Source organism: Arthrobotrys flagrans, assembly GCF_004000055.1.
Source record: "Arthrobotrys flagrans strain CBS H-5679 chromosome Unknown unitig_1, whole genome shotgun sequence".
Classification (NCBI taxonomy): domain Eukaryota; kingdom Fungi; phylum Ascomycota; class Orbiliomycetes; order Orbiliales; family Orbiliaceae; genus Arthrobotrys; species Arthrobotrys flagrans.
The window spans coordinates 3,539,422-3,563,909 of NW_027137556.1; the positions used below are offsets into that span (position 1 = coordinate 3,539,422).

Below are 24,488 nucleotides of genomic sequence, written 5' to 3' on the forward strand. Positions count from 1 at the left end.
TATAGTTCGTACTTGCTTGTCCAATCGCTTAAATCGGCTCATTATAACTGCCTCTAGCATTTCCTTCCATTCTGATACCTTCGAGCCTTAATCTGGTTTGCGAGACGACGCATTATATATCTATACTTTTTAAATTTGTTGCGTCAAAATTTACCTCATCCGGGAAAATTGATAATCCCTAGGGATACGGATTCAATATGCCAAAATGCGAGGCATCGAGATTCATATTTTATGTTAGCATATCATGCATCATCAAGAAGATATTCCCTTCAGCCTATGCCAAGACATATGAAGTTCCAAGGAAGTTGATCTAACCCCCCAACCAAAAAGGAAAAGGAAAAGAAATTTTAAGAACAATAAATGAAAAAAGACGCCCGGGAAATAATTTTACGGTGCAGCTATCAGTACCGTATTGAGTTAAGCAACCAATGATGCTGACGTACTACCAGAACGTTTTGTATACTGGTCGCTCAGTGATAGCTAGGGTGCAAGTAGCGATTTTAGGAAGTTATAAACTTTTTCCAGGGTGCCAGTATGCCCGCGCTTTGAAATGTTTGTAAAATTTCTCATCTCGAGTCAAAAATGAGTACCCTCTGACATGCCCCGGGCTAGGGACTGTCGGTAAGGGATATTGATGGTGCGAAACACCGATTTAACACGGCTTCAAGGAAATTTGAGAAGAGAATCTCATGTGTCCACAGGTTTGCCGTAAATCGTAGAGACGATAGGTGTATGTATATCATTGCTAAGCGGGTCCCAGCCCAATAGCTGAAAGTAAATCAAGGAGGTTTTCCCATTTTGACCCAACGATATCGACGTCTTATATCCAAGATAGTCAGAGATGTATATATAATTATACTTCGACTGCTCTGACCAGACCTACGACTAAGTTCGCAATCGCTTATTCATATTGTCTTCATGAGCGGGCCCCTCCATCTCTTTCTTAAGTTGATTCCCCGAGTGAAATTGTGCATTCAAAGTTTTGTTCGATGCCTCTGCGAGTATCGGGCGGTTCATCATGTCACTATGAGCGGGATACGGTTAGCAACAATTCAATGAATTCCTTTGCAGGCTGAAATGACTTACTTGATTGGCAGGCCATCTGAATTTCGTTTCGGCGCGTTGAGAGGGGGGTACATTTTCTGGCCGGCATTGTTTGGATTTGTTAATGTCGGCGCCCTAAACCCTCGATTTCCCGGAATTTGGGCTGCTGAAACCCCGATAGGCCTGAATCCATTCGCCCCTGGAGGCTGGAAGTTTGGCTTCGAGATGGTTGGGGAACCTGATGGCAAATCATGAAGCCCAATCTTTGCTCTTGAGATAGGAGTTGACTTAGAGTGGTCGATTCCAGCCGTCTTCTTAATTGATGGGCTTTGTAATTGGGGGTTAAAGGCTTCCTTGGTTGCACCGCTGTCGAGGGTAGCACGAGCACTGAAGAATGCAACAGGTGGGATTTGTGGTGCGGATGCCTCCTGTCCTCCGGGTAATGGGATATTGCTCCGTTGCTCTTGCCCAGTCGCTCCCACACTTGGACCTGCCGCGGGCGGACGGTGGATGGGCCCCGAGTTTCCCGGGTGTGTGTGTGCTAACGGCGCCATTGAAAGTTGCTGTCGAGTAGTTTCTTGATTATTATTGTTTCCCGCCTGGTTAAATCGGGGGGTCGGAGGCTGCATAGGATACGAAGGTCCTCGTTGTTGCTGTGGGATGTTTTGAACAGGAGGTGGATTTGGTGCCCTGTTTGAGGGAACACTGATTGCGTTTGCCAGTTCAGCATGCGGAAGATAACGAACAGAGTGCTCGGGAGATACTCACGATGGTGCAGTTATTAGGGAGTCGTCGTCAATCAAACCTTCCATATCATCTTCGGCCATTCCATACTCTTCAAAATCGCCATCTTCATCATTCTCTGCAATAACATTACTAAAGTCGATTGCGGGTGGTTCAGGCTCAGCCTTTGAAACTGGTGCTGTCGGTCTTGCTTTTATCCGTTTGAAAACATCGGGGTGTCTATAGAGAACTGATTCATCAAGATCGGTCTATTTACTCAAAGTTAGCCGGGAACGCTAGTTGTATCATTTTGTATAAAACGAATCGCCTTACTGATGGCACTTTGATTTTTAAGACCTTCTTGAGAAAGTCGGCATCTGAGATACAACTGAATATTTCTCCAAACTGCCTCAGTGTTCGCTTGAGGGCATCTGTTGTGGCTGATTTCTTTGCTTTCGAAAAAGCTGCGGCCTTGCCCTTCATGTTTTCTGCCTCGCCGTAACCGATATCCTGAGGGAGAATATGTTAGGAGTGAATAGGCACAGGTCAATAGACTTAGAAATACCTCTCGATACATTCCGTCTCGCAGTGTCAACCTCATTGTGACTGATATACCGATGCTCACTCGGCCATTGGACTCATCAACCTATCTGAATATTAGTATTCGAGTCGGTGTTCCCAAATGAAGAGTTCACATACAAAGTCCACAACCACCTCTTGAATTTGTGAGGACCACCCGTTGAATCCGAAAACATGGTTGGCGAGGTTTATTGACTTGTCTCCGGATATGTATGCGACCTTGCGCCCTCCAGGACCAGCTCGGTGTGAGATAAACTCGGGGCCAAGTTTTTGATTTAGCTTGTCCTGCAAGGAGTCGGCTTCTTCGGAGTGATATGCGACTTGCATATTGTTCTCCAGGTTGGTATTTCGTTTTCTGTCGGACATGACGTCGGTAATCTGGGTCTTCGCTCCTCTCTGTTGTGGATTTTAGATGTTGACTGGTACTGGAGATGAGGGCAGGGCAAAATACCCCGAGCAGGCGGGCTGGGAAGACGCGTTGTTGTTGCTCATCGACGTGTAATTACAAGTGCAGGGGTCCGTCGCCAAGCTGCTTTACCCACCCTACCAATTGCGATTAATGGTTACTGGTCAAGTCTATGGAATTAACGCCTGTCCATTGGCCATTAATATTTTCACACTGATTCTCAGGTACTTCGAGGCTAATATACAAGTGGAGGGTAGAAATACGTTTATAAGAAAAAAGGAAGAAATAGAGAGTGAGGGAGGGAGGGAGGGAGGGAGGGAGAGGGAGAATTAAAACTAGCATGAGAACACAAACTCTAGACCGTGCCGACTCACAGGTAAAGGGACTGAGCCGCAACGATATCTATAAAAGGTAGTCGTTAAGTTAGCTTCTCATTTCTTCTGTTTCGTTTCGGCACAAATTAAATACGAACCTCTCTTAATCAGGGCCAACGCCGCTTCGAACTTCTTTTCAAGCTCTTCGCTTCCCATCACCTTCGCAGCGGCTACCATTTGTAGCAGTAGCTCTTCTAATCTTCGAAACATACGTATTAAACTTCCTTCATACACGTCCGTCATTTTACTTTACCATGGTTAGCAATCTCTTTGCAATATGTATGACAAAGCTACGTAGATTACTTACCAGATAGTTGCGAACGAAGCCCCTTGTGTCCATGCAAACACAACTTCCATGAGGTCCGATGTGATGGCCTTGATATACTCCTCTTCGTTAATCTGGATTTTGCTCTCAATCGCGATCTTGGCTATTATGCGAGCTTGCTCTATCAGAGCGCGATACGGTTTTGCCAACTGATCCTTCATCGCTGGTTTATTTGCATCCTTGTTATTGGACTTCTCGTCAAACACGACACAGCTCAAGACTGCTGCGCACTGTTCCGGCGTTAGCTCGTTGAACATCCGGTTGAACATAAGCTCGCTGAGAAGCAGTTCGTCGGCGCTGCTAATTTCACATGCAACCCTTCAAAAACGAGTTAGCTTTGCTGAATATGGTTTCCCGTCCTTTAAAAGTTGTACCTTGCTTTCAATTGAATTATGTCGTTCTCCGAGATGAAGCCTAGACGTCGTAGGACTCGCTTCCTGTATTTCAGTTCGTCCAGTTGCATTACTGAATGTGCAGACTGTATAGTTTTTCTGAGCATTTTGATCTTGTTTGTAAGCTCGACTTTATGCGAGTATTTGGTGTAAAGCTCTTTTAATCTCGGGGAACTATGTAATGGATTTGAGAGAAGCTTCGACTCTAAAACTTCGATTTTCTAAAACATTGCGGTATTAGCGGCATCCAGGAACGACAAACTAAGGACTACAAACCCTCATAAGCTTCTTAAAAGACTCGTCTGTGATTTGCATATTCTCGATGGGGTCGAGGAGAGCAATTCCATCAGGGAATCTTCTTTTCACCTCCTCAATTGATTTCTGTACATTTGTCCTCTGCTCTGCTGCCTTAAGATCTTTGGGGAGGAAGATGCGGATGTGGCCGATCCCGTCCAGACAGGAGAGAACGACTGGAACGACTTCCATTACTCCCCGTTCGTCTTCCCCGGGGGGGTAGACACCATCGGGCAGTCCGGCAGAATTCGAGAAGTTTGGGTTTCGGCCCTCTGCAATGCTTAGCAGAACATCCACAATGTAAGACTCTTGGGCTGAGAAGTCATCGGTTGCATTCTGAGACGTGGTTAAGTTAGCCCAATAATGTCTCCCCTTGCCGTAGCTTGATAGATAGAACTACGGACCTTTCCCTTTATCCTCTTAGAATAATTGACGACTGCGCCCCATCCGAAGTCCACACCCTTATGTTTTACTCGAACAAGGCGCCCCGGTTGCATGAATTGCAGGCAGTAGTTGGGATGATTGACGACATCTCGCATTTGCTGCCCGTAGGTGTCTAGTTGTTGGCGCAGGTCGAAATATTCTCGTATAGTCCCTTCGTCCTCGATCTGGATAGCATGCCTTCCAGCATCTATTTCTTGGAGCTCTGTGCGCAAATAATCAGCAACCCGTTGAACGAAGGTTTATCGAAGAATCTCACCTTTTTCCAGCCCAGAGGCATTAGCTGTGTTCTGGAATTGGAAGAAACAGCGCTCCAACATGTACTCTGGCGAAATACCCTCGACTCTCATTAGATTAAGGATCATGTTGTACCCCAGATAGAAGGCCGAGTTAAGTTTGTCTTGTTCTCCCTTGACGATATCTCTAGCGGTATTAGGTTCGATTTTCTCGTCAACCATACAAATGACGATACCACGGTCGTCCAGACCACGACGCCCAGCTCGACCGGACATTTGTATGAACTCTGAAGGAGATACCCATCTCTGTGCAATACCATCAAATTTTCTGAGAGAGGTGAACACAACGGTTTTAGCCGGCATATTCAACCCAATAGAGAATGTTTCTGTGGCGAACAAGACCTTTATCAGGCCTTCCTGAAAGAGAATTTCTATGACTTCCTTCAAAATTGGCAGCAATCCTGAATGATGGATTCCGATGCCTCGGCGGAGAAGAGGCAAAATATGTTGAATTTGTGACAATTCTTTGTCTTCGTCTGAGAGCGAGCTGATGGCATTTTCAAAAACACGGCCCACCAGCTCCTTCTCATCCTCATCATTAAAGGCGAGCTTACTCATCTGGAGAGCGTGGTTTTCACATTCTCTTTTACTGAAACTGAAGACGATGACAGGGTTGTAATTTTTGATCATGATCATCTTCACAATTTTGTAGATATCGTTGGGTCCCTTGTTTCCACCTTTGTTGGTCTGCCACTTTTTCTTTCTTGGGCCCCCACGCCGCCCGTTAGGGTTTGCAGGATCATCGCCCATCTTGTCCAACAAGGAATTCATGGCCTTTTGGAAGTTATCTTCTCGGAAAACACCCTTCTCGTCCACCACCAGGTGGATTCCGTCGGCCCCGGCCGGGAAAAGGTAGTGTTGAAGTGGTGTCGGCCGAAAATCTGTATACACAACGTGGCATGGCTGTACGTGGGTTTTGCATATCCATTCTGCGAACTGCATGGCGTTGGGTATGGTCGCAGATAAGAAAACATAGCGGACCTTGTCCGGAAGCAGAATGATCGTCTCCTCCCAGACCACGCCTCTGACCTTGTCTCTCATGTAGTGAATTTCGTCAAAGACTACCCACGCTACTTCTCTCATAATTTCAGATCCACGGTACAACATTGACCTTAGAATTTCAGTTGTCATGACGAGACATGTCGCAGAAGGGTTGATTGTGACATCACCAGTCATAAGGCCAACATCGCCAAACTCCTGACTAAATTCTCTGTATTTCTGGTTGCTAAGGGCTTTTATCGGACTTGTGTAAATGACCCTCTGGTTGTTTTTAAGACTCTGGGCGATGGCGTATTCTGCGACGACGGTCTTACCAGCACTGGTATGAGCACTGACTAAAACACTTTCTCCTCGTTCAATAGACGCTATCGAAACTGCTTGGAAAGGGTCAAGCTTGAAAGAGTATTTCCGTGCAGGATTCTCTGGTGATTTGTGCTCCGATATGGGGACATAGGGATAGTCTGGCGGTAATGCGACTTGATGGCGCACTTGGTGGGACAGAACAACGGCAGCGCCTTCGACGGATTGAGATGTCAGGCCGGCCGATGCTGCGACTTCTCTCTGCTGCTCGGTTTCGAACGAGTCGGTTATTACAGGATCAGGTATGGATTCGCGCCGCTGTTTCTTCTGCGCAGGCTGGTCTGGTAGCTCTCCAAGTTCGCCAGCGGCATCAAGATCCTGTGGGCTCGTTATTCCGTTTCCATCAATTTCCATATGATTAGAAGTAGCGGCACTGATTCCATCTTTTGGATCAGCCGTGTCGGCATTTCGTTTCCGTCGTTCTTTTCCAGGACCTTTCTCAGACCCTGGCTTCGAACTGCCTTCTGCAGGTTTATCGAAAACATCGAAAAGTTCGTCGTCACCGAACATCCTGTCGGTCAAGCGGTGACTATCCGCGATGGTCGCTATTCCAAAAGGACAAATTAAAATGCTTGGTATGTATGGTAAAGGTTGAAGTCGAATCGAAGTTGATGGTTGACCGTGTCAGGAAATTCAGGAACTAAATCTCTGGGTTCGATGTCTTGGCGTTGGCTGCAGGCATCGGATCAGCAGTTAGACTAGGCTATTAGTGGTGTGATGTAAAGGTTCAAAACGTCTCTCCAACAAACATCCATCCTTTTCTTCTGCATTCCCGAATCTCAAACCCACAGACAGACACTCATCAGAATACCGCCAATCGGAGCCGAGCCGTCAAGAGTCCAGGCATCGTCAACGTCCTCGAATTACAATCAAAACCACAAGTCCGTACGTATCCTATCCCTCTTCCGAGGCAATCCTTGAATCTCCCGATCTCTCACAACCTTCACTTCACTCCACTTCATTTCACTTCACCTCAAACGATGAGGCCTGGCTGACACTGGCTGCATTATCGAGCAGGATACAATGCGACCTCAAATTGCTTCCCGCGTCGCCTGTTTGCGCACCGTTGCCCGCCAGAACTTTTCCACTTCGGCTCCAAGGATGTCTTCCCCATACCACTATCCTACCGGTCCCAGAAGCAATCTTCCATTCGATCCCCTCAGCAAGTTCTTCAGTGTCAAATTCATTGCTTTCTGCAGTACGTTAAATCGTGGCCCATAATCTCCCCTCCATTTGATACAATGGTGCTAACCCGAAGGTTGTCCTGCAGGCATTGGGTTCGCTCTACCCTTCGGAATTGCTGTCTGGCAAACAAAGAAGAAGTCTTTCTTGTAGAAGGTTTATACGAGAGAGGGAATTCTATATTTTCTCTGGAAACTCAAATGTATCACAAAAGATGCAGTTGGTGAATATGAAATGGGGATTGCTTTGTTTTCTTCCTTGCTGTTAATTTTTAAGTGCGTACTGAAGTATATATATAAAATTACGGATATGGTCTGTTTTCAGCCAGGCATTTGAATACTTTTCTAGACAACTTGATCCAGACAATCCGGGGAGACCCGACCCCCTATCACAGAGTCTGAAGGCCAGTACGCTTGGAAGGGAAAAGGCATATCGGTAGATATCATATAGGAAGCATATGGATTTCCAGTTTCAATTGCAATACCTGTTAGTGATATAATCAATATCTTAGACTTGTTAACCCAGGCCATGCCGATTGGCCCATACCGATCCCTTGCAATTCCAATCCAAGCCACCCGATAGGTACTCCGACAAGCCCAAGATCCCGCTGGCTGAATTCCGGCGTCTGTTGGTATTCGCGCTAGCGCTTGTTTGACTATGATAACTTACCTGCACCTGGCCAGTAACTGATAGGCGACCATCGATGAACTCCCCGCATACATTAAAAAAATGTGTTGGACGAAAGAACCTTCCGGTTGCAACAACCTTAGATCTATCGAAATGCAAAAATTTGGGAAATGATTCACGGCCCTGATAACTGCCACCGGGTCACTTGATATAGAGCTTCAACTTTCGAATCTCAAAACCCATTATCTAACAGAGGTATTTCTTCGCTCCAAATCGAACCAAGATGCGTAATCTACTTTCCATACGCAGGAAAACCCACCAAGTCAGTTCGACTGTGGTCCCAGACCTACCTCTTGCGGCGACTGAGTGGGATGCTTCTTCAAATTCGATTATTTGTGCGTTCGGTCCGTCACTAGACTTCCCCGTCATTGAAATCAATCGCATTATAGTAAGCACCATGTTCCCTAGTTTTAGTAAAGGATATCGGATTTTAATCCGGAGTGATCATGATCTGATATATTGGTTGACATTTATTGGAGCAGGATGGCTCGGTGACACATATAACATCTTGGGATTATCAAGGACCATGCCCAAAAAACGGTTTAGAAGAGGATAAGATTTTAGATCTACACTACTTTGCGGATGACTTATCGATATGCCTTGTACTTAAAGGTGGCGATGTCATTGTCGTCCGGGAAGAGCCCCACGATGGTCAAAGTAAAGTTGAAATCGTCGGCTCGGTTGAGGAAGGCATCGCTACAGCTTCTTGGTCTCCAGATGAAAGCCTTCTCGCTATTGCAACGGAGGCTCGAACTTTTGTTCTTATGACCCGACAATTTGAACCTCTGGCCGATTTTAACCTCACTGAAGAAGATCTCAAATTATCGAAGCATGTCAACGTTGGCTGGGGCAAAAAGGAAACACAATTCAAAGGCAAACGAGCTGCAGCATTGAGAGATCCAACAATGCCGGAAAGAGTTGACGAAGGTGTACTCAGCGACGCTGATACTAAAGACGCTAAGCTAAGCTGGCGAGGGGACGGCCAATATGTTGCTTTATCAACAATCCAGGATGGAAAACGAAGAATAATAAGGGTTTTCAGTCGAAGCGGCGAACTTGATGGCGTCAGTGAACCAGTTGATGGGATGGAAGGCGCTTTGAGCTGGCGACCATCTGGAAACCTCATTGCTTCTATAAAACGTCTAGGAACCGACCTCGAAGTGATATTCTTTGAGAGAAACGGCCTTAGGCATGGAGAGTTTCCGCTCCGGATACCCAACATCGGCCCTAAGCCTGCGAATTTACACGATCTTGAGTGGAATATCGACTCAACCGTTCTTGCGGTGTGTTTGGAGGATCGGATACAACTATGGACGACGATGAATTATCACTGGTATCTCAAAAGTGAGATATATTGCAAATCTTTTCACGGCTCTTCGTTGGATTCTTCACCGCCGCGGGTGAAATGGCACCCGGAGAAGACACTTCAGCTAAGTGTAGCTACTCTCGGTAGGCTCATTTTACAGTTAACTTGTTCCCCATGGTTATTAATTTTCTAATACTGAGTTTGGGAATATAGGAGAAATCACCGAACTAGAGTTTTCGTGGTTCGTCCATCGCGGTGCAACTTCCCCGCCGTTGGATCAGGGTATCGTGACGGTAATAGATGGGAGTAAGTTCCAAGCTCTCCCTTTGCGATACTGTCAGTATTAACTATTGTACTTATAGGTAACCTGAAATTGACGCCGTTTCGATATGCCAACATGCCCCCTCCAATGTCTCTTTGCGAAATTGCGCTTGAGGGTAATGTTATCGACGTCGCAGTATCCCCGACTGGCGATAGTTTGGCAGCTCTTACGGCGAGGGGAGTTGATATAATAAATTGGGACGTTCCAACTCTAAAACGAAAGGCGCCAACTGATGTGCAAAAATCCGCCATCGAGCTGGAGAGTCGATTGAATTATCGTCAAATATGTTTCTTTGGATCAAACAAGGTCGCTCTGCTTTATGGCACGGCCTCGATTGATATATACCAAAGGACGGAAGGCCGTTGGGGTAAATTCGGAAGAATCGAAGATAGCCAGCTTGTGGCTGGCGTCGCAAGTATCATACTGTCTAGCGATGGCTCAAGCCTCCTCTGTGAAAGTGTATCCGGGGAGGTGGTTGTCTTTGACGAGGCGCTTGCTATTCTCGACCGACAGAGCCACCCACAAACATGCCTAATTGACGACCGATACGATCCAGGCGAGCAAAAAGTAAGATATTTTGACAGCAGTACCTGTATGGGACAGTGGACGTGTGGTAACAATATATGGGTAGCGGAAAATATTCGCCTTAGGTCCTAGCGGGCGTCTCTTCTGCAATGGGAAGCCACTGCTGAACGGTTGCACTTCTTTCGTCCTCACAAGTCAACATCTCATCATTACCACGATACAAAATTTTCTGAAATTCATCTCCTTGGCAGGTAATATCGATGGTAAGAACCCTCACTTCCCCACGAAGCAGCTGCTAAAGCCCTAGCTAATAATTGAGGAGATTTCCAAATTCCGCCGGAGGATGCGGCCGGTAATGAACTGTGTCGAGCTATTGAGCGAGGAGGGAAATTGGTCACCGTCATACCGTCGACATTTGCCATCATTTTGCAGATGCCGCGTGGAAACTTGGAGACTATCTATCCCCGAGCTCTTGTTCTAGCGGGGATTCGGGAATGCATCAACTCCAAAGACTACAAGGCGGCATTTTCCTATTGTAGAACGCACCGTGTGGACTTTAACCTGCTTCATGACCATAACCCAGAACAGTTTATGGCTTCGATAGATACCTTCCTCGAGCAGATCGAAAGTGTTCAATATGTCGACCTTTTCCTGTCCCAGCTACGGTATGTATCAATCAAAACATCTCTCAATCCGATTCAAGACTCTAATATTGCGGTAACTTAGGGACGAGGACGTATCTAAGACCATGTATGACTTAAAAATATACGACCCTGCCAAGGGGGAGAGACCCTATCCTCCACCTGAAATCCCGAACAAAGTCAACAAAATCTGCGATGCGATCTTGGAAGGAATTCAGCGGAGAAAATCTCCCAGTACTCAAAACCTTGTGACTTGCTATGTGAGCAAGAAGCCAGCCGACTTAGATAACGGACTTTCGATGATCAGTCAAATGAAAGCAAATAATTCCGATGACACAGATCTAGCGATAGAACACATCTGCTTCCTTGCAGATGTTAACCTGTTATACGATCATTCCTTAGGTATATATGATCTAGAGCTCGCACTACTGATAGCGCAACAGTCTCAAAAGGTATCACCAAATCACATATCCCTTCTCCAAGATGTTAGGAATTTAACGATGATTTCTCCCTAAACTAGGACCCGAGGGAATACCTCCCGTTTCTTCAATCGATCCGAGAGATGGAGCCCCTGCGCCAAAAGTTCTTCATCGACGATTTCCTAGGTCGGCATACAAAAGCAGCAAATTGGCTTCACGAGATGGGAGACCCGGGATTTGTTGAGCTTTCAGAATACACCGTAAAGCACGACTTATACCGACATGTCACAAACCTCGTGAAATACGACGACGAGAAACGGAAAATAATCGTTAAATCACACGCAGAGTACCTTATGGCTACTTCCAGTCACAAAGAGGCCGGTCTCTCGTTTGAATACCTTAACTCCTGGGAGAGAGCACTAGACGCTTACCAAAAGTGCGGCTTGTGGCAGGAAGCATTGTACACGGCTAGCAGGATACCGCTATCTAACGAGGAGATTACTGAACTTAGTGGAATTTTGGCGGATGCTCTTACCGAAAGTAAAGATTTCAAGAATGCAGCTACGCTGTACCTTGACTACCGAAATGATGTTAGGGAAGCAGTTTCGTCGTATTGCAAAGGTTCATTTTTCCAGGATGCAATGCGTGTTATTGCGTTGAAGCAATCATTCAATCTGTTAGAGGAAGTGGTAGATCCGGGTCTTGTCGAGGCATTTAACACCACATCGGAATTGATAGCAGACTTCCTAGCGCAAATTAAGTCGCAGACATCTCGTATTAAAGACTTACGTGAGAAGAAAGAGAACGACCCTGTCGCCTTTTACGGCGCATCCGGTGAAACCGATGCTCCGGACAACGTATCCGTGGCAGGAACGGATCTCTCCACCGCAGCAGGCTCAACATTCACAAGATATACTGATAAGACCCCAGGCAGTATAGCGACCAATGCAACTCGAAAGACGTCCAAAAACAGGAGGAGGGAGGAGCGCAAAAAGGCGAGGGGGAAAAAGGGATCCGTTTACGAGGAAGAGTATCTAGTCAACTCGATAGGAAGGCTGATAGCCAGGGTGAACGAAACGCAAGAAGAAAGTTATCGAATCATGGAGGGTTTGATGAGGCGAGGGATGAGGGAAAGAGCAGAGTCAATACAAGTTGGAATGCAGAGTGTACTTGCCGCACTTGAAAACACCCGAAAGGAAGTGTTTGATAACGCTCCAGCGATGCCTACCGGTATAGTACAAGCGAACGAGGAAGAGCTGGAAGATGGAGCAGGTACAAAAATGATTAAGCCTCCAGACTTTTCGACCATTAGGTCATTCCAAGGCTTGTCTATCTTATAACCTTGTGGTTCCAAATTTTGTATATATGTTGGCGAGACTTCGGAACAATTCAAACCCGTTTCAATCCAAACATTGCATTTGCTTATTAATCGTACGGCCTACAGGAGAGTCGATACGGATAGGGGTTAATAGGAAGGGTTTTAGACGATATCCACTTCGCGCTTCGTACTTTTAAGCGTTTACCTACCTAATAGCAAGCCTGGAGGCTTCGTCTCCTGTTGTATTTTAAGGCTGGATTGTGTTTCTACCAAAATTAACATTGACAAATTAAGAATTTAAGAAAGCTATGATCATTTCGTAGAAGCCAAGTTACAAGATCAAGGTGAGTAAGGGATCAATTTTATTGGATTCGAAGAGGATCTCGTTCGCAACCATCTTTGTCAACTTTCTTAGTGTTTATCTGCCTCATAGCCGGAGCACATAAAACTGCAGGACAACGAAAAACTTTCCAATGGCAGTACCAAAATACAACAAAACTCGATCGATGCCGATGCCTCTAGGAAGTTAGAAAAAGCATGGTTGATAACATCGATTCCTCAACTCCTGGGGCCGTAAAGGCTGCGCAAAGGGGACCCGGGACCTTTGTCAAAGGCCTTTATGTCGGGTTCTCGACTGGTATATAGACATATCCCCCCCAAAGTTTTTCACCCAAATACCGGACGGGGCAAGAGTGGTTATTAACATTATCGATTCTCACAAACAGCTACATGCGGCGGGCTTCTGAGTGCTCTGGTCGCCACTCTAAAAAACAATCCGCGCAGTCGTTTATATGTTGTCGGAACTACATTGAATTGTTTTATTCTAGGAACAGGGTTCTATGGTACCATATTTATTCCCATAAAAATAATTCGTCAGGAACTTCGCCTATTAACCTCGAGCTTGGCTTGATTAACAGTTACAAGAGATATATTCTCAAAGAGGGTTTTTAAATATCCTCAGGGTGATACCATCACATCCCGTGAAAGAATTATATTAAGCGGTGCATCTGCTGCCGCCGTCGGAGGAACTTGGGGCGCGGTCATAGGTAAGGCTCCAAATCTCGGGGACCTAATTCGCGAAACCTCTTTCCAGTCAGTTCTAATGCTTAACTCGTAAAAAAAGGCGGCCGAAGGAATATGCTCCCAGGCCTCGTAGCCTTTGGATTGGCCGGTCTTGGAGGTCAGGCCGTTCTAAACACTATCGAAGCGAGGAAGCAAGACGAGTCGAATATGAATAAGGACTGGTCAGCTGAAGCACCGCAGAAAGAAGGGATACTTTCTAGGATTTTAAATTCTGAGAATAGCCCCGTTCGGAGACTAACCAGTGAGGAGTATGTTGAGAAAATGAGAGATAAACAATTGATGGTCGATGCGGAAATTGCATTGGTAGACGAGGAAATCGCGAGGTTGACCAAGAAGCTAGAGGAAGAAAATGCCAAAAAGGGAGTCGATGGCGATTCGACATAAGGAGGGAAGGCATTTTAAAAACATGAGCATCTTTACTAGCAAGTGTATTATAGAAGGACTCTGGGTTGGAGCTATGATTAAATTTGTATATATTCTAGAGACTCATATATCATGAAAATAGGTAACTTCCGGGGTAAGATAGGCCCCAGATATCCGCGAGGCACTTGAGCTCCCCCATCGCTCGTACAGAACATAAGATCAACAGTTACATGATTATGTTGCAGACCTAGGGTTTCCCTGTTCATCAATGAGGGCATTCTCCTTTGGCACTTTCAAAGGTCCGGATCCCACACTCGTCAGGATAACCCGCGAGACACCACCCGCCAATGGTTCCAAGAACGCTTCATTGAACCCTTCCGGAACCGCCGCATTAATATGGGCGTACTTATCCGACCAACCGGTGATTGCTGCCGTAGCCTTCTTCAAAGTTCCCAACACAATGTCCTGGTTGGCCTCGTCGTAGTAAATGACAGCATTCGGGCCAGCGTCAAAGGTGTACGCAGCAACCTTCTTGCCAGCAGATCGATTGATCTCTTCAACGACACGGACTGCCGCTCGAGAGGTATCGTTCATGTAGAAGATAGGGGGGATAGTATCCAAGCATACCGCATGGAAGGAATTAGAGTCCGCCATTGTGAGTTCTGCGAATGTTTCGAAGTCCTTCTCAGCGATAGCCTTCTTCATAGCTTCCATCCTAGCGGGAACAACAACGTTGGTGCGATTTGGAAATAGGGTAGATGTCGCAACAGTAGCTTGCATTCCTGTGGTCGACGAAACTCCTTTCTTGGCGTCCGAGATCACGAGAATCGCAGCTCGCATTGTAGGCCAATGTGACTCCGGTGCTACCTGAACCGCGAGGGAATCCTGTCCGTCTTCACGGTCGCCTTTCTCCCAAGCAACATAGCCGCCAAATAGTGACCGACAAGCAGACCCGGAGCCCTGTCTTGCGATTCGTGATAATTCCGTTGGAGACTCGTCGAGTTCGTAGAGGTCCGCAATTGCCCTGACGAAAGCTGCAAAGCCGGCAGCAGAGCTAGCAAGTCCGGCAGCGGTAGGGAAATTGTTTTCCGATATCAAGTGGAGCTTGTAGGTGGAAAGCGGAGGCAGGGACGAGTCCTTATCTTCCTTTGCTTTTCGCAGAGATCGCAATTCAGCAAAGCAAGCTTGTGATCTTGCATTGCTGACATCGTGAGGGCCACCGTTGAGCCAGAGGGCATCGGCCACGAATGATGCGGAACAAGAGGCGGTTGTGATTGTCCGTAGGTCGTCTTGGGAGAGAGTGACAGACAATGAGGAGTTCGTGGGTGTATTTAGCTTGGTGGAAGCTTTACCCCAGTACTTGATGACGGCAATGTTGACCGGGGCCGTGGCAGTCGCGTGGTAGATCGACGAGTTTGCCATGATAGTGATGGTATTTTGAGCCGGCAATTGATTATGGGTAGCAAATGGAGTGGGAGAGGAGGTTGGTGTGTTTTCAATTGGTCCTGAAGCCAATTGAGGGGTCGACCAGCTGCTAGCTTTATACCGGACAGACCATGGACAACAGACTAGACACCTCGGTCGAGTTTGTTGAGGTTGTCAGGGCACAAACAGTTCCTGAACCAGCTTACCCGGGACGTCGGCCGTCGGTGACCGGGGCCAGCGGCCAGTTCCCACGAGTGCGGCAACAGCCGAATCAAACCTTTGCATTTGCAATGATATCCAATATCCCCAACCCACCATCACCACACCATCACCATAACCATAACCATGGAGTAGTGGTCGCAGCGGGATCCCCATGGCTCCAGATGACAAAACCCACCAGGCCGCTGCGCAGGGACAACTAGACCCTGCTGCCGCTGCAGGCTGCCCCGTCGACCACTCCACCCGAGCCGCCTGGCTAAAACAACAGCAAGATGGAAAACAGACTCCAACCCAGCCGCCGTCGGTGACCGATAGCCTCAGCAAAGCCCGTGAGATATCGTCAATTCCCAGGGTCACTATCTCCAATGGGAATGCTGAATCTCCGAACCCTCATGCTGCTTCTTCCGTATCCCCGTCGATAGGAAATTGGATCTATCCATCAGAAAAGATGTTCTTCGATGCTATGAAACGGAAAGACTGGGATCCTAAGGCAGAGGATATGCGCATGATTGTTCCAATACATAATGCTGTGAACGAGAGAGCGTGGGCGGAGATTAAAGAGTGGGAAAAGGGCAAGGGCAGCGAAAAGTCCGTTCTCTTAATATAACCAAACCCCTCGTAGCTGGATGTTCGCTGATTAATAACCAAATTAGATGCGGCGGGCCGAAACTGCTGTCGTTTTCGGGAGACGCTTCAAAACTATCCCCAAAGGCGCGGATGTTGGTTCTCCTCGGCTACCAAGCCCCATTCGATAGACATGACTGGGTGGTAGATCGGTGTGGGACCAACGTCGAATATATCATCGATTTCTATAGCGGCAAGAGGGATCCGACCCGGCCTGAAATACCTAGCTTCTACCTCGACGTTCGGCCCAAGTTAACAGCGGATGGCGCATGGATGAGAGCGCAGAGATGGCTCAGTAGCTGGTTCTAAAAGACCGATATTGATCCCTTGTATATATAAGTCCCATTTTTTTTCGCAAAAAAGATTCGCAGCTCTACACCGATCTAAGAATACGCTACAGTTTGATAACATCAATGGGAAAACGTAGTTGCATTGAAAGGCTCTAAATTACACAAAATTCGCCTCATAACGCCTGGCAAATGCACACGCAGAAAAGCGAACAAAGAAGACTAAGCTGTGAGAGAACATGTATCATACATGGCCACACCATCATATTCGTGAAAGGAGGCCCCTGGAATATCGATTAGGCGGGGACAGGAGCTGGAGTAGCGGGAGGGGCGATGGCTTTCTTCTTCGCGGCTTCACAGACAAGCCTGATCTTCCGTCTCGCATCAACAGACAACCCGAGATTATCAAAGTATTTCTCGAACGCTTCACCGATCTTCTGTAACCCATCGTTAATGGCGGACGATAACGCAACGGCTTCGGGGTAAAGCTTCTCTTTCTCCGATGCATCGTTCTTAGATAGAACCTCTTTGGCGTGGATGTCCGTCCAGTGTACTGGAGGTTCCGCCATATATTTTTCCAAGGCAGCCGAAATCTTGGTGAACTCTTCGAGGATGCCTCCGAGCTCCTTCTGGACGGTTCCGTATGTGTCCTCCTTCAGGGAGGCTAGGGCAAAGCCAACTAGCGCATTTATTGCATCAACCTGAGTGCTTGCATCCGGGAGCAGGCTTGTGGTCTTTCGCTGAATCGTCAAGCGAAGGGCATCTCCATACTGGCTGTGGAAGATAGGGTTCAAAAACTCGTAGAACTTGGTTTCGACGACCTCTTTTTTGACAAGTTGGGCTTTGAGAACATTTAGGCTAATTGGTGACTTTGGCATGTTCCCCGGTGTGGCCTGCCATTGTTCGAAGGCACTTTGCTTGGCCGGGGTGCGCATTATATTCTCTTCAATTGGCTTCTGAGGTGAAAATCCCTTGATTTCTTTGACAGGGGAAGCACTCTTTTGATCACCGGCATTTGTGGGTGCATCGGGTGGCGGTGTTAAGTTCGTGGCGATCGGTGCGATGGCCTCTCGACATTCGGTAATGATCTGGTTCAGCGTATAGACGGGCTTTGTGAGTTCTTTGAAGATGGTTTCCCGGCGTGTGGCCATCTCATTGGCAATATAGGATAGCTCCTTGAAAGCTAGACGGCGAGAGAGGGGTTTCTTCTTAAGCTTCAAGCCCAAAATCAAAGAACCATTTGGATCGGGCGATATTCCACTGATAGGTTTCCCCTCCTTGATCGGACCTTTCCCAAATTCGACAGCGAAAGAAAGATTCGTAGATTCCCAGGCAATGACAATGAGAACGGTGAGCCAAATGCTCCGGAAAAACAGATCGATCTTATCCGACATTGGCTGGGATATTTCTTCAGGTTCGATCCTATGCGAGAAAAGCACAAGGCATCAGTTTTAGCTCGAAAAGACGAGCAAGGATAATATATCTTACTTGGTGAATGATCCCACAACCATACGGCCGACACGGTAAACAATTGGCCGGAGCATCCAATAACTTAATGGCCCCGAGATGACAGACACAATTATCGTGGTACCAATTCGCTGGATCGACTTGACGGCAGATTCCAGGAATGCTTGAGTAAAAGATTTCTAAATTATACGTCAGCAAATTCATACACTACTCAAGTAGGCTATCAATATGCGTACTTCTTCATCATGGAGTTTCAAGTAATCCCTATCAATCCAGATATGGATAACGCCTTGAATAATTCCCAGCGGTACAGCATAAAATCCAAGATAGAGGGAACGCTCATTCAATTCCCAGTGGCCATGATAACTACAGAAAGAAGTTAGTATTCGGTTGCTTCGATATCGTCACATATGGCGGTCCAAACATACATTGACTCCGTCGTGATTCCGAGATCTGAGCTTGGCAGCGTGCTCCAAAGATAAAATTGGATGATCAACCAAGCGGAAAGGGTATAGTAGAGGACGCATCTTAGGAGCCTTCGATCAGAAACCGAGCGTAGAAGACAATGGACATCGGAGAGACTTTTGTTTGACGTAGCTGCATAAAGTATCCATATTAGCGGTAGGCGATCGATGTGTGTAGGTTTCACGTACTGGAAAGTTGCGCGATTCGGAGGACGAGGATCGGCATTAGGAAGAAAAATAGTACAAGGGCATTAATTCCTGCGCGGCCAAGCGGGAAGGCAGACCATGGCCCTACAGTGTCCAGTTAGTGACGGTTTCCATCTCGAGATAATGGCGAGGTTGGTACTAACATCCAGAGATGTTCTCCATCAAGATATTGGCAACATATGCGATCGTTACCGTCGTCCATGATGCGCGTACAAATCTTCGGTGGAGAACCGGAGTAACGAGAGCATGATAGTTTGGAGGTAAAGGTTTCGTCAGCGCGCTAGACGCTTTGGTTTTTAAGATCTGGGAGCCCATCCTCCTTGGTGGAGGCTCCGTCCAAGGAACGATGGTGGTTGAAGAGAAGGATTGACGGGATAGAGGCGCTTGCGGATAGCCACTAGAAACGTTTCCAAGTAACGAATTCGGTCGTACGGCAGGAGTAACAGGGCCTGCGCCAATTCGGAAGCGGGGCCTAGGTCTTGAGGGAGTCTCGTGGAGAAGGCTTCGGTCTGAGGATGTTGTGCGGATGGATTGCCCTTGCTAAGAATTTCCTTGCATGATTCCAGAGATCCAAGATGCCTTATTGCCGATGCAGCAGGCGCGGTTAAACGATACGGCTATGGGATGTCGTGTGCCGGGAATGGATGAAGTCGTGAAGTTGAGGGAAGAGGTTTTGGTCAGAGGTTCCGAAGGAGGCGAAGATACGGTTTAAGAGTTTAACGCGCCCACAACAACAAAACACCACCACGACAACGACACTTCCCCAAAACCCAACAAGATATCTCGATATCGATAGTTGATAGCCAAAACTTCAATCTCCCCAAAGAACCTAGAAGGGACTGTTATCAAAATGTCTGGCCGAGGAACTCCTGCTACGGCAGGTGGAGGCAATTCCGCTGCTCGCCAAGTCATCGATATCCTTCACGAAATTTCTACATTACTGGTAGGCTTGTGCCATGTTATTTTGAATCCGCACTTCAACAAGTACTTATTAAATTATTCATTAGAATACAAAACTCGATCGAACCACGCTTTCCCTTTGCGTCAGTCTTATCGAAAACGGCGTTAATCCAGAAGCATTGGCGGTATCTCTACCCTTTCCCTAGTCCAGTTCGTTTTCCAATCCATGAATGTTGATATCTAACAAAAGAGATATTTCGTTAGGCCGTCATAAAAGAGCTCAGAAAAGAGAGCGAAAGGCTTCAAGAAGAGGAGGATGACGAAAACTAAATATTTCGGCTCGCAATTGCTCTACGAAACTAATTCATGTTGCATTTACAAGGCGTCTTGGGTGTTCGGGAGGACTTCCAGCCGGGTCATGCATGCGCGGGTATGAATGTCTTATCTTCTGCTTATGGTACATGGTACTCTCGGGGTGGTATATCAGGATTTTTTGCATTATTAATTTTGGGTCGAGGGCCAAACTTGATGTATGTACAGCAGCTTCCCGCATCAAAACCCTTCTGTTCTTCGTTTCTTAGTCTTCCTTGAGTCCCCGTGCTTCCCCCTCTGAACCTGAGAAGCCGGAAACCTCTGGGTCGAAGTAACTTGGGATGATGATATCGGTATCAAAGTCGCGGTTTCAGTGCGTGTGGTAGGTTGTGTCATCGGGAAATCCTCCCCGCCTTGTATCCCTTGCATGCGATCACTATTCGCAGTAGATGATGCTCTCTGGCTCTGACGCCTTGAACCTTTGCGGGATCTAGATCGTGACCTAGACTGGTGATTCTGAGAATCAGCGACAATCTGCTGTTGAATTCTGAATACTGGACGCCATTGATAGTTTTCCGGTGGTTGATCAACATCCCAGTCGGCGAGAAGGCCGTCTATATCTGCATCTGCAACAGGGGCATGGACGACCGGCGTAAAGTTTTCGAGAAACATCCGGAGCTGTGGGCTCGATATCCTGCTTCGAGAAGAACCTCTGCTGTTGAGCCCCGAGATTCTACCAGGTTCCATGATACTACCATCCTCATCCGTCATATGCGGATAAGACGACAGCGAATTACCAACAAGCTGTGAACTAGATTGCATTCCTCCATCGGATAACATTGGCTCCCTCGACTGTTCTGGGGCCACAGGCCGAGGGTAGGCACCAAGCGAGGAAAGACCGATGTCGATGGCCACCATTCTTGCAAGCCGCTCTCTCCTCAACCTCAGTTTGGGAGGCGTGTCAACCGGGAGGGCTTCCAGCCAGACTCTGCTCAACGAATCATAGAGCGCTTCTGCAGATAAAATTCCATCCTGATCTCCTAGGTGGCCACTTTCCTGAAGTGCTTCCTTGAGAGTGCGAAAAACATCATTAAGATCCTGTGTATATCCTAAATTAAGGATGCTAGTCGACGGGCCATTAGCATGCACCAGGTTATTCACTCCTCTGGCAAGCATATTCAGGTCGTCGAATAGCCCCTCCAGCTCCTTTTTCGGATGTAGGCTAAGTATGAATTAGCAAACGTAGCTCATGACCGTGTAACGCAATTCCACTTACAAATTCATTAACCCGGGGTTGATGCTGTCCACCTCGTCATCAGGATTTAGATATTCCTGCAATCCTTTTAAATATTCTTGCAAAAAATCTCGCCTATCTTCCTGGCCTCCGGTTTTATACATTGGTTGTTCGTCATCGAATGCCATTTCGTAAACCTTTCCAAGATTGATGATAGAAACGTTAGACACCTCTCGGCGTCGCCTCGATGTTCCCAGCGATAGCCTCTCGAAAGTTGACCCCAAATCTGTACTGTCATCCCTGTTACCTCGCTGTCGACTCTGGTCATCACTCTCATCACTCGAGTCGATGATCTGATTACTTAAGGCCAAGCGGCTTCCTCTGCGATTATTATGGAATATCCTAGCATCGACGTTTGGATTTAATGTATAATCTTGCCTCCAAACGTCATGATTCGAACCAATAGTTGCCAGAGTGAAAACATCCGATCGTTTGTTTGTTCCATCCTTTGTGTTTTCCTCGGTAGACCCTTCTAAAAGTATCAGCCCTAGTATTGGGCAATCCGACCATTTTGCGACTAGGAACGAAAAATCCAATGGTTCTCCGCTATCAAGGCCCCATAGAACGCTGATATTCGGGTTATATCGTGAGTAGATGAAAACACATTCAGCTAAAACCGGTGGTCAGTTAGGGTAACTCCTAGCATCTAGCATTTTAATCCTGTGTCTTACCGTCATCGACATTCCAAGCCGAACAGGAGAGCGATCGGTCTTGAGGGTGTCTGCAGTGCTTCCAGCTCAAAGTTGGCTTGGTTTCTGAAGCCAACTCGAGTATTTGTAGAGTATAATTCGTCAAAACTATGAAGCTACCGGGTTTCATTTCCGGCCGCACGACGTTTATTATCTCGACGTCACTAGATGATCCCTTGACAATATCTTGATAGATATCCGTAACCGATCCTGTCTATTCGAGGTTTAGATTATATTTCTTTTCCCGGAAAGAGGCATTCGTACCGTAGTGTCGATCTTGAAGAGTTCCTTTCGAGTAGCAACCAGCAATTCTGTTTCAACTGAACCCCAGGTTATATTCGCCCATGCCAATGTGATATCATCTGGCACATATAATTCTCCCGAGGCTACGGGTTTAGGGGTAGCGGGGACGTATTTGCTCCTATGCGTCTTCCTCAATGAGAAATCCCAAACACCCCATTTGCCTAGAGTGTCTATGAAAGCGATCTGCTCGCCTTTCCATGGGTTAACAGCGATGTGAAGGAAATCGCTACACCCAATCGTTTCGGCTTCGATGGTCCCCAAGCAGACAGCCCCGAAAAGAGGATCCCCAGCTCTTGACGCGGATTCGCTCGTTATTTGGATGACATAGATCAACTTTAGTGTCCGGAGTACAACGTAGGCTGGAGAGAACCACAAAGTTACCTAGAGTCTTTAGATAATATGGTTATGATCAGAAGACTTACGTTTTATTTTCCTAGTTTCCACTTCGTAAATAGGCTGTATTTGTTCGATGGGGCCATCGCACTCAAAAACGGTTTCAAGCTGGGGTTTTATAGACGGCCGCCGTATAAGAAGGTCGTCTTTTGCGAATCTCTGCTGTTGGACTGCCGCAACAGCTACAGATAAACTTCAGTATCAAAAATTCCTTGCATGACCGCCGGTTCGAATGTACCTATTTTATTCCCGGAAATACCGGTTGCATAGACCAAGACTCTACGAGAGGTATGACTACTCCCAACCAAAGGCTGTGCCTCTGTGGAGGACGCAATCACCACAAGCGGGCTTGTTTTCGACACCGCCCATTGAGATAAATGCAGCACATCCCTCGATTCTTCATACATATCTATGATCTGGTTCACTGCAGGGACGAATTCAGTATGTGACCCGGTCTATGGCCACCGATGGGACGGTCCGTTAATCACTAGAAGCTACCGACATTGGGAAACAGATATTAGAGTCCTACAAATTGCAGTGCAAGTTTCTGGCGTCCTCCCTTTGCGACGCCGGGGGCACCGCCATCGATCGAAGGCGGAACCAGCAAGGCAGGGCTGCCCAAGGCAATTACATCCCGTGCTTTTCAATAAATATTGGTTAGGCTATGTTCATGCATCTTTTGATCTGATTCATTTTGTGTGTAACTTACGAGATTTTGATCTTCTCACAAAGCTCCATTCGCCTTTTTGAGTCTGATACTCAACATGACCTAAAGTGCCATAATCTATAGTAGACATGATCGCTATGCATTATTGGGGTGCACTCTAATTCATCAAAGCTTGGATTCTATGGAGGGCAGCAGGGTTTGGCGGATGGCAGCCAGCAGTCATGTGCGAGAGTCGTCGTCATGGTTTGGTGTTTGGCTTAAAATTCTCCAACAAAGCCAACTCCGTGATCCAGAAACCAGCTCCCGCTTTAACAGAACCTAACCGCGTCTAAAACATCAAACCAACCATCTTACGACTACGGCAAAATGACTAGTAGACTCCGAAGACCATTCACCGCACCGGCGAGCGATGATGAATTCGATGATGAGAATGTTATTCCTCTAGATGAGCAAGGTGAGATACCTTTTTGCTCCTGCTGGATCCTTGAATGTATCGAGATGTCAATGTCAACTCGCTAACGAATCTGGGTGTCAAGAGCAGGATGCTTTGATCGAAGAACTCAAAAAAGCAAATGAACGAGAAAACGCATTCTTTATTGTGAGGGCCTTCTTCACCGTCTGTAAAGTTTCTATGAATTGCTGAACGGTAATTTTTCTCAACCATAGCTCGCATTTACATGCCTCTGTGGCATCGTCGCCTCACTCATTGCCATTCGTATATGGTATGGGAATGGCTCTGGGGTTGACATCCTTGCAGTCTCGTCACTGGCGATGACCGGCTTCACCGTCCGCATTCCAGTAGGCCAAGAAGCTCGGGAACTCCTTTCGCCATTGGAGATTTGGGTTCCAATACTTAATCCCATTCTCATTGTCATCATTACTATCGGCGCCTTCTTCACAACTCGACATTGGGATGATGATTATTATCTTTTATATCTGCCGCTTTTCGTTTGGATTGCGACCACAGTTGGAAGGAAAGCAATGGCCAGTGTGAATCTAGCAGAGTTGGAAAAGCTCAAGTACAAATATAAGGGGGCATAGTCATCCGGATAGCCAGCTGAAATTTACGGCATTCCTCTTTGGTTCCTGTGGAGGAGCTGGTTCTATATTTAATTATTCAACATTCTCCAATTACTAATCTATGAGTGAAAATCAATG

The 24,488-nt window shown here is 46.9% G+C and overlaps 10 protein-coding genes across 10 annotated transcripts; 6 read left to right on the top strand and 4 right to left on the bottom strand.

Moving 5' to 3' along the window:
• Positions 1 to 885: 885 nt before the first annotated feature.
• Positions 886 to 6,743, bottom strand: DFL_009063 (uncharacterized protein; the record flags this gene model as incomplete). Its single annotated transcript, XM_067638890.1, has 14 exons — positions 886 to 1,024; positions 1,087 to 1,749; positions 1,813 to 2,036; positions 2,101 to 2,277; positions 2,333 to 2,413; positions 2,467 to 2,742; positions 2,853 to 2,889; positions 3,127 to 3,154; positions 3,225 to 3,373; positions 3,434 to 3,769; positions 3,826 to 4,064; positions 4,120 to 4,473; positions 4,542 to 4,783; positions 4,838 to 6,743. The coding sequence occupies 14 exons, from the start codon at positions 6,741 to 6,743 to the stop codon at positions 886 to 888; spliced, it is 4,851 nt and encodes a 1,616-aa protein (XP_067486733.1).
• Positions 6,744 to 6,771: 28 nt separating this feature from the next.
• DFL_009064 (uncharacterized protein) lies at positions 6,772 to 7,568 on the top strand (the record flags this gene model as incomplete). Its single annotated transcript, XM_067638891.1, has 4 exons — positions 6,772 to 6,812; positions 6,959 to 7,118; positions 7,251 to 7,431; positions 7,504 to 7,568. The coding sequence occupies 4 exons, from the start codon at positions 6,772 to 6,774 to the stop codon at positions 7,566 to 7,568; spliced, it is 447 nt and encodes a 148-aa protein (XP_067486734.1).
• A 757-nt stretch (positions 7,569 to 8,325) lies between these two features.
• On the top strand, positions 8,326 to 12,655 carry DFL_009065 (uncharacterized protein; the record flags this gene model as incomplete). Its single annotated transcript, XM_067638892.1, has 8 exons — positions 8,326 to 8,490; positions 8,585 to 9,551; positions 9,622 to 9,714; positions 9,771 to 10,297; positions 10,362 to 10,518; positions 10,578 to 10,920; positions 10,982 to 11,348; positions 11,417 to 12,655. 8 exons carry the CDS (start codon positions 8,326 to 8,328, stop codon positions 12,653 to 12,655), a joined length of 3,858 nt encoding a protein of 1,285 aa, XP_067486735.1.
• A 515-nt stretch (positions 12,656 to 13,170) lies between these two features.
• On the top strand, positions 13,171 to 14,100 carry DFL_009066 (uncharacterized protein; the record flags this gene model as incomplete). The annotated part of the gene is made up of 4 exons (XM_067638893.1): positions 13,171 to 13,270; positions 13,359 to 13,475; positions 13,551 to 13,679; positions 13,757 to 14,100. 4 exons carry the CDS (start codon positions 13,171 to 13,173, stop codon positions 14,098 to 14,100), a joined length of 690 nt encoding a protein of 229 aa, XP_067486736.1.
• A 213-nt stretch (positions 14,101 to 14,313) lies between these two features.
• DFL_009067 (uncharacterized protein) lies at positions 14,314 to 15,501 on the bottom strand (the record flags this gene model as incomplete). The annotated part of the gene is made up of 1 exon (XM_067638894.1): positions 14,314 to 15,501. One exon carries the CDS (start codon positions 15,499 to 15,501, stop codon positions 14,314 to 14,316), a length of 1,188 nt encoding a protein of 395 aa, XP_067486737.1.
• A 376-nt stretch (positions 15,502 to 15,877) lies between these two features.
• DFL_009068 (uncharacterized protein) lies at positions 15,878 to 16,656 on the top strand (the record flags this gene model as incomplete). The annotated part of the gene is made up of 2 exons (XM_067638895.1): positions 15,878 to 16,311; positions 16,377 to 16,656. 2 exons carry the CDS (start codon positions 15,878 to 15,880, stop codon positions 16,654 to 16,656), a joined length of 714 nt encoding a protein of 237 aa, XP_067486738.1.
• Positions 16,657 to 16,930: 274 nt separating this feature from the next.
• On the bottom strand, positions 16,931 to 19,087 carry DFL_009069 (uncharacterized protein; the record flags this gene model as incomplete). The annotated part of the gene is made up of 6 exons (XM_067638896.1): positions 16,931 to 18,056; positions 18,123 to 18,280; positions 18,338 to 18,467; positions 18,530 to 18,698; positions 18,755 to 18,856; positions 18,916 to 19,087. The coding sequence occupies 6 exons, from the start codon at positions 19,085 to 19,087 to the stop codon at positions 16,931 to 16,933; spliced, it is 1,857 nt and encodes a 618-aa protein (XP_067486739.1).
• A 535-nt stretch (positions 19,088 to 19,622) lies between these two features.
• DFL_009070 (uncharacterized protein) lies at positions 19,623 to 20,002 on the top strand (the record flags this gene model as incomplete). Its single annotated transcript, XM_067638898.1, has 3 exons — positions 19,623 to 19,715; positions 19,780 to 19,857; positions 19,937 to 20,002. 3 exons carry the CDS (start codon positions 19,623 to 19,625, stop codon positions 20,000 to 20,002), a joined length of 237 nt encoding a protein of 78 aa, XP_067486740.1.
• Positions 20,003 to 20,224: 222 nt separating this feature from the next.
• On the bottom strand, positions 20,225 to 23,460 carry DFL_009071 (uncharacterized protein; the record flags this gene model as incomplete). The annotated part of the gene is made up of 8 exons (XM_067638899.1): positions 20,225 to 21,206; positions 21,261 to 21,888; positions 21,950 to 22,181; positions 22,232 to 22,629; positions 22,693 to 22,845; positions 22,902 to 23,118; positions 23,193 to 23,302; positions 23,373 to 23,460. 8 exons carry the CDS (start codon positions 23,458 to 23,460, stop codon positions 20,225 to 20,227), a joined length of 2,808 nt encoding a protein of 935 aa, XP_067486741.1.
• Positions 23,461 to 23,696: 236 nt separating this feature from the next.
• Positions 23,697 to 24,371, top strand: DFL_009072 (uncharacterized protein; the record flags this gene model as incomplete). The annotated part of the gene is made up of 3 exons (XM_067638900.1): positions 23,697 to 23,784; positions 23,867 to 23,928; positions 23,997 to 24,371. The coding sequence occupies 3 exons, from the start codon at positions 23,697 to 23,699 to the stop codon at positions 24,369 to 24,371; spliced, it is 525 nt and encodes a 174-aa protein (XP_067486742.1).
• Between the last annotated feature and the right edge of the window lie 117 nt (positions 24,372 to 24,488).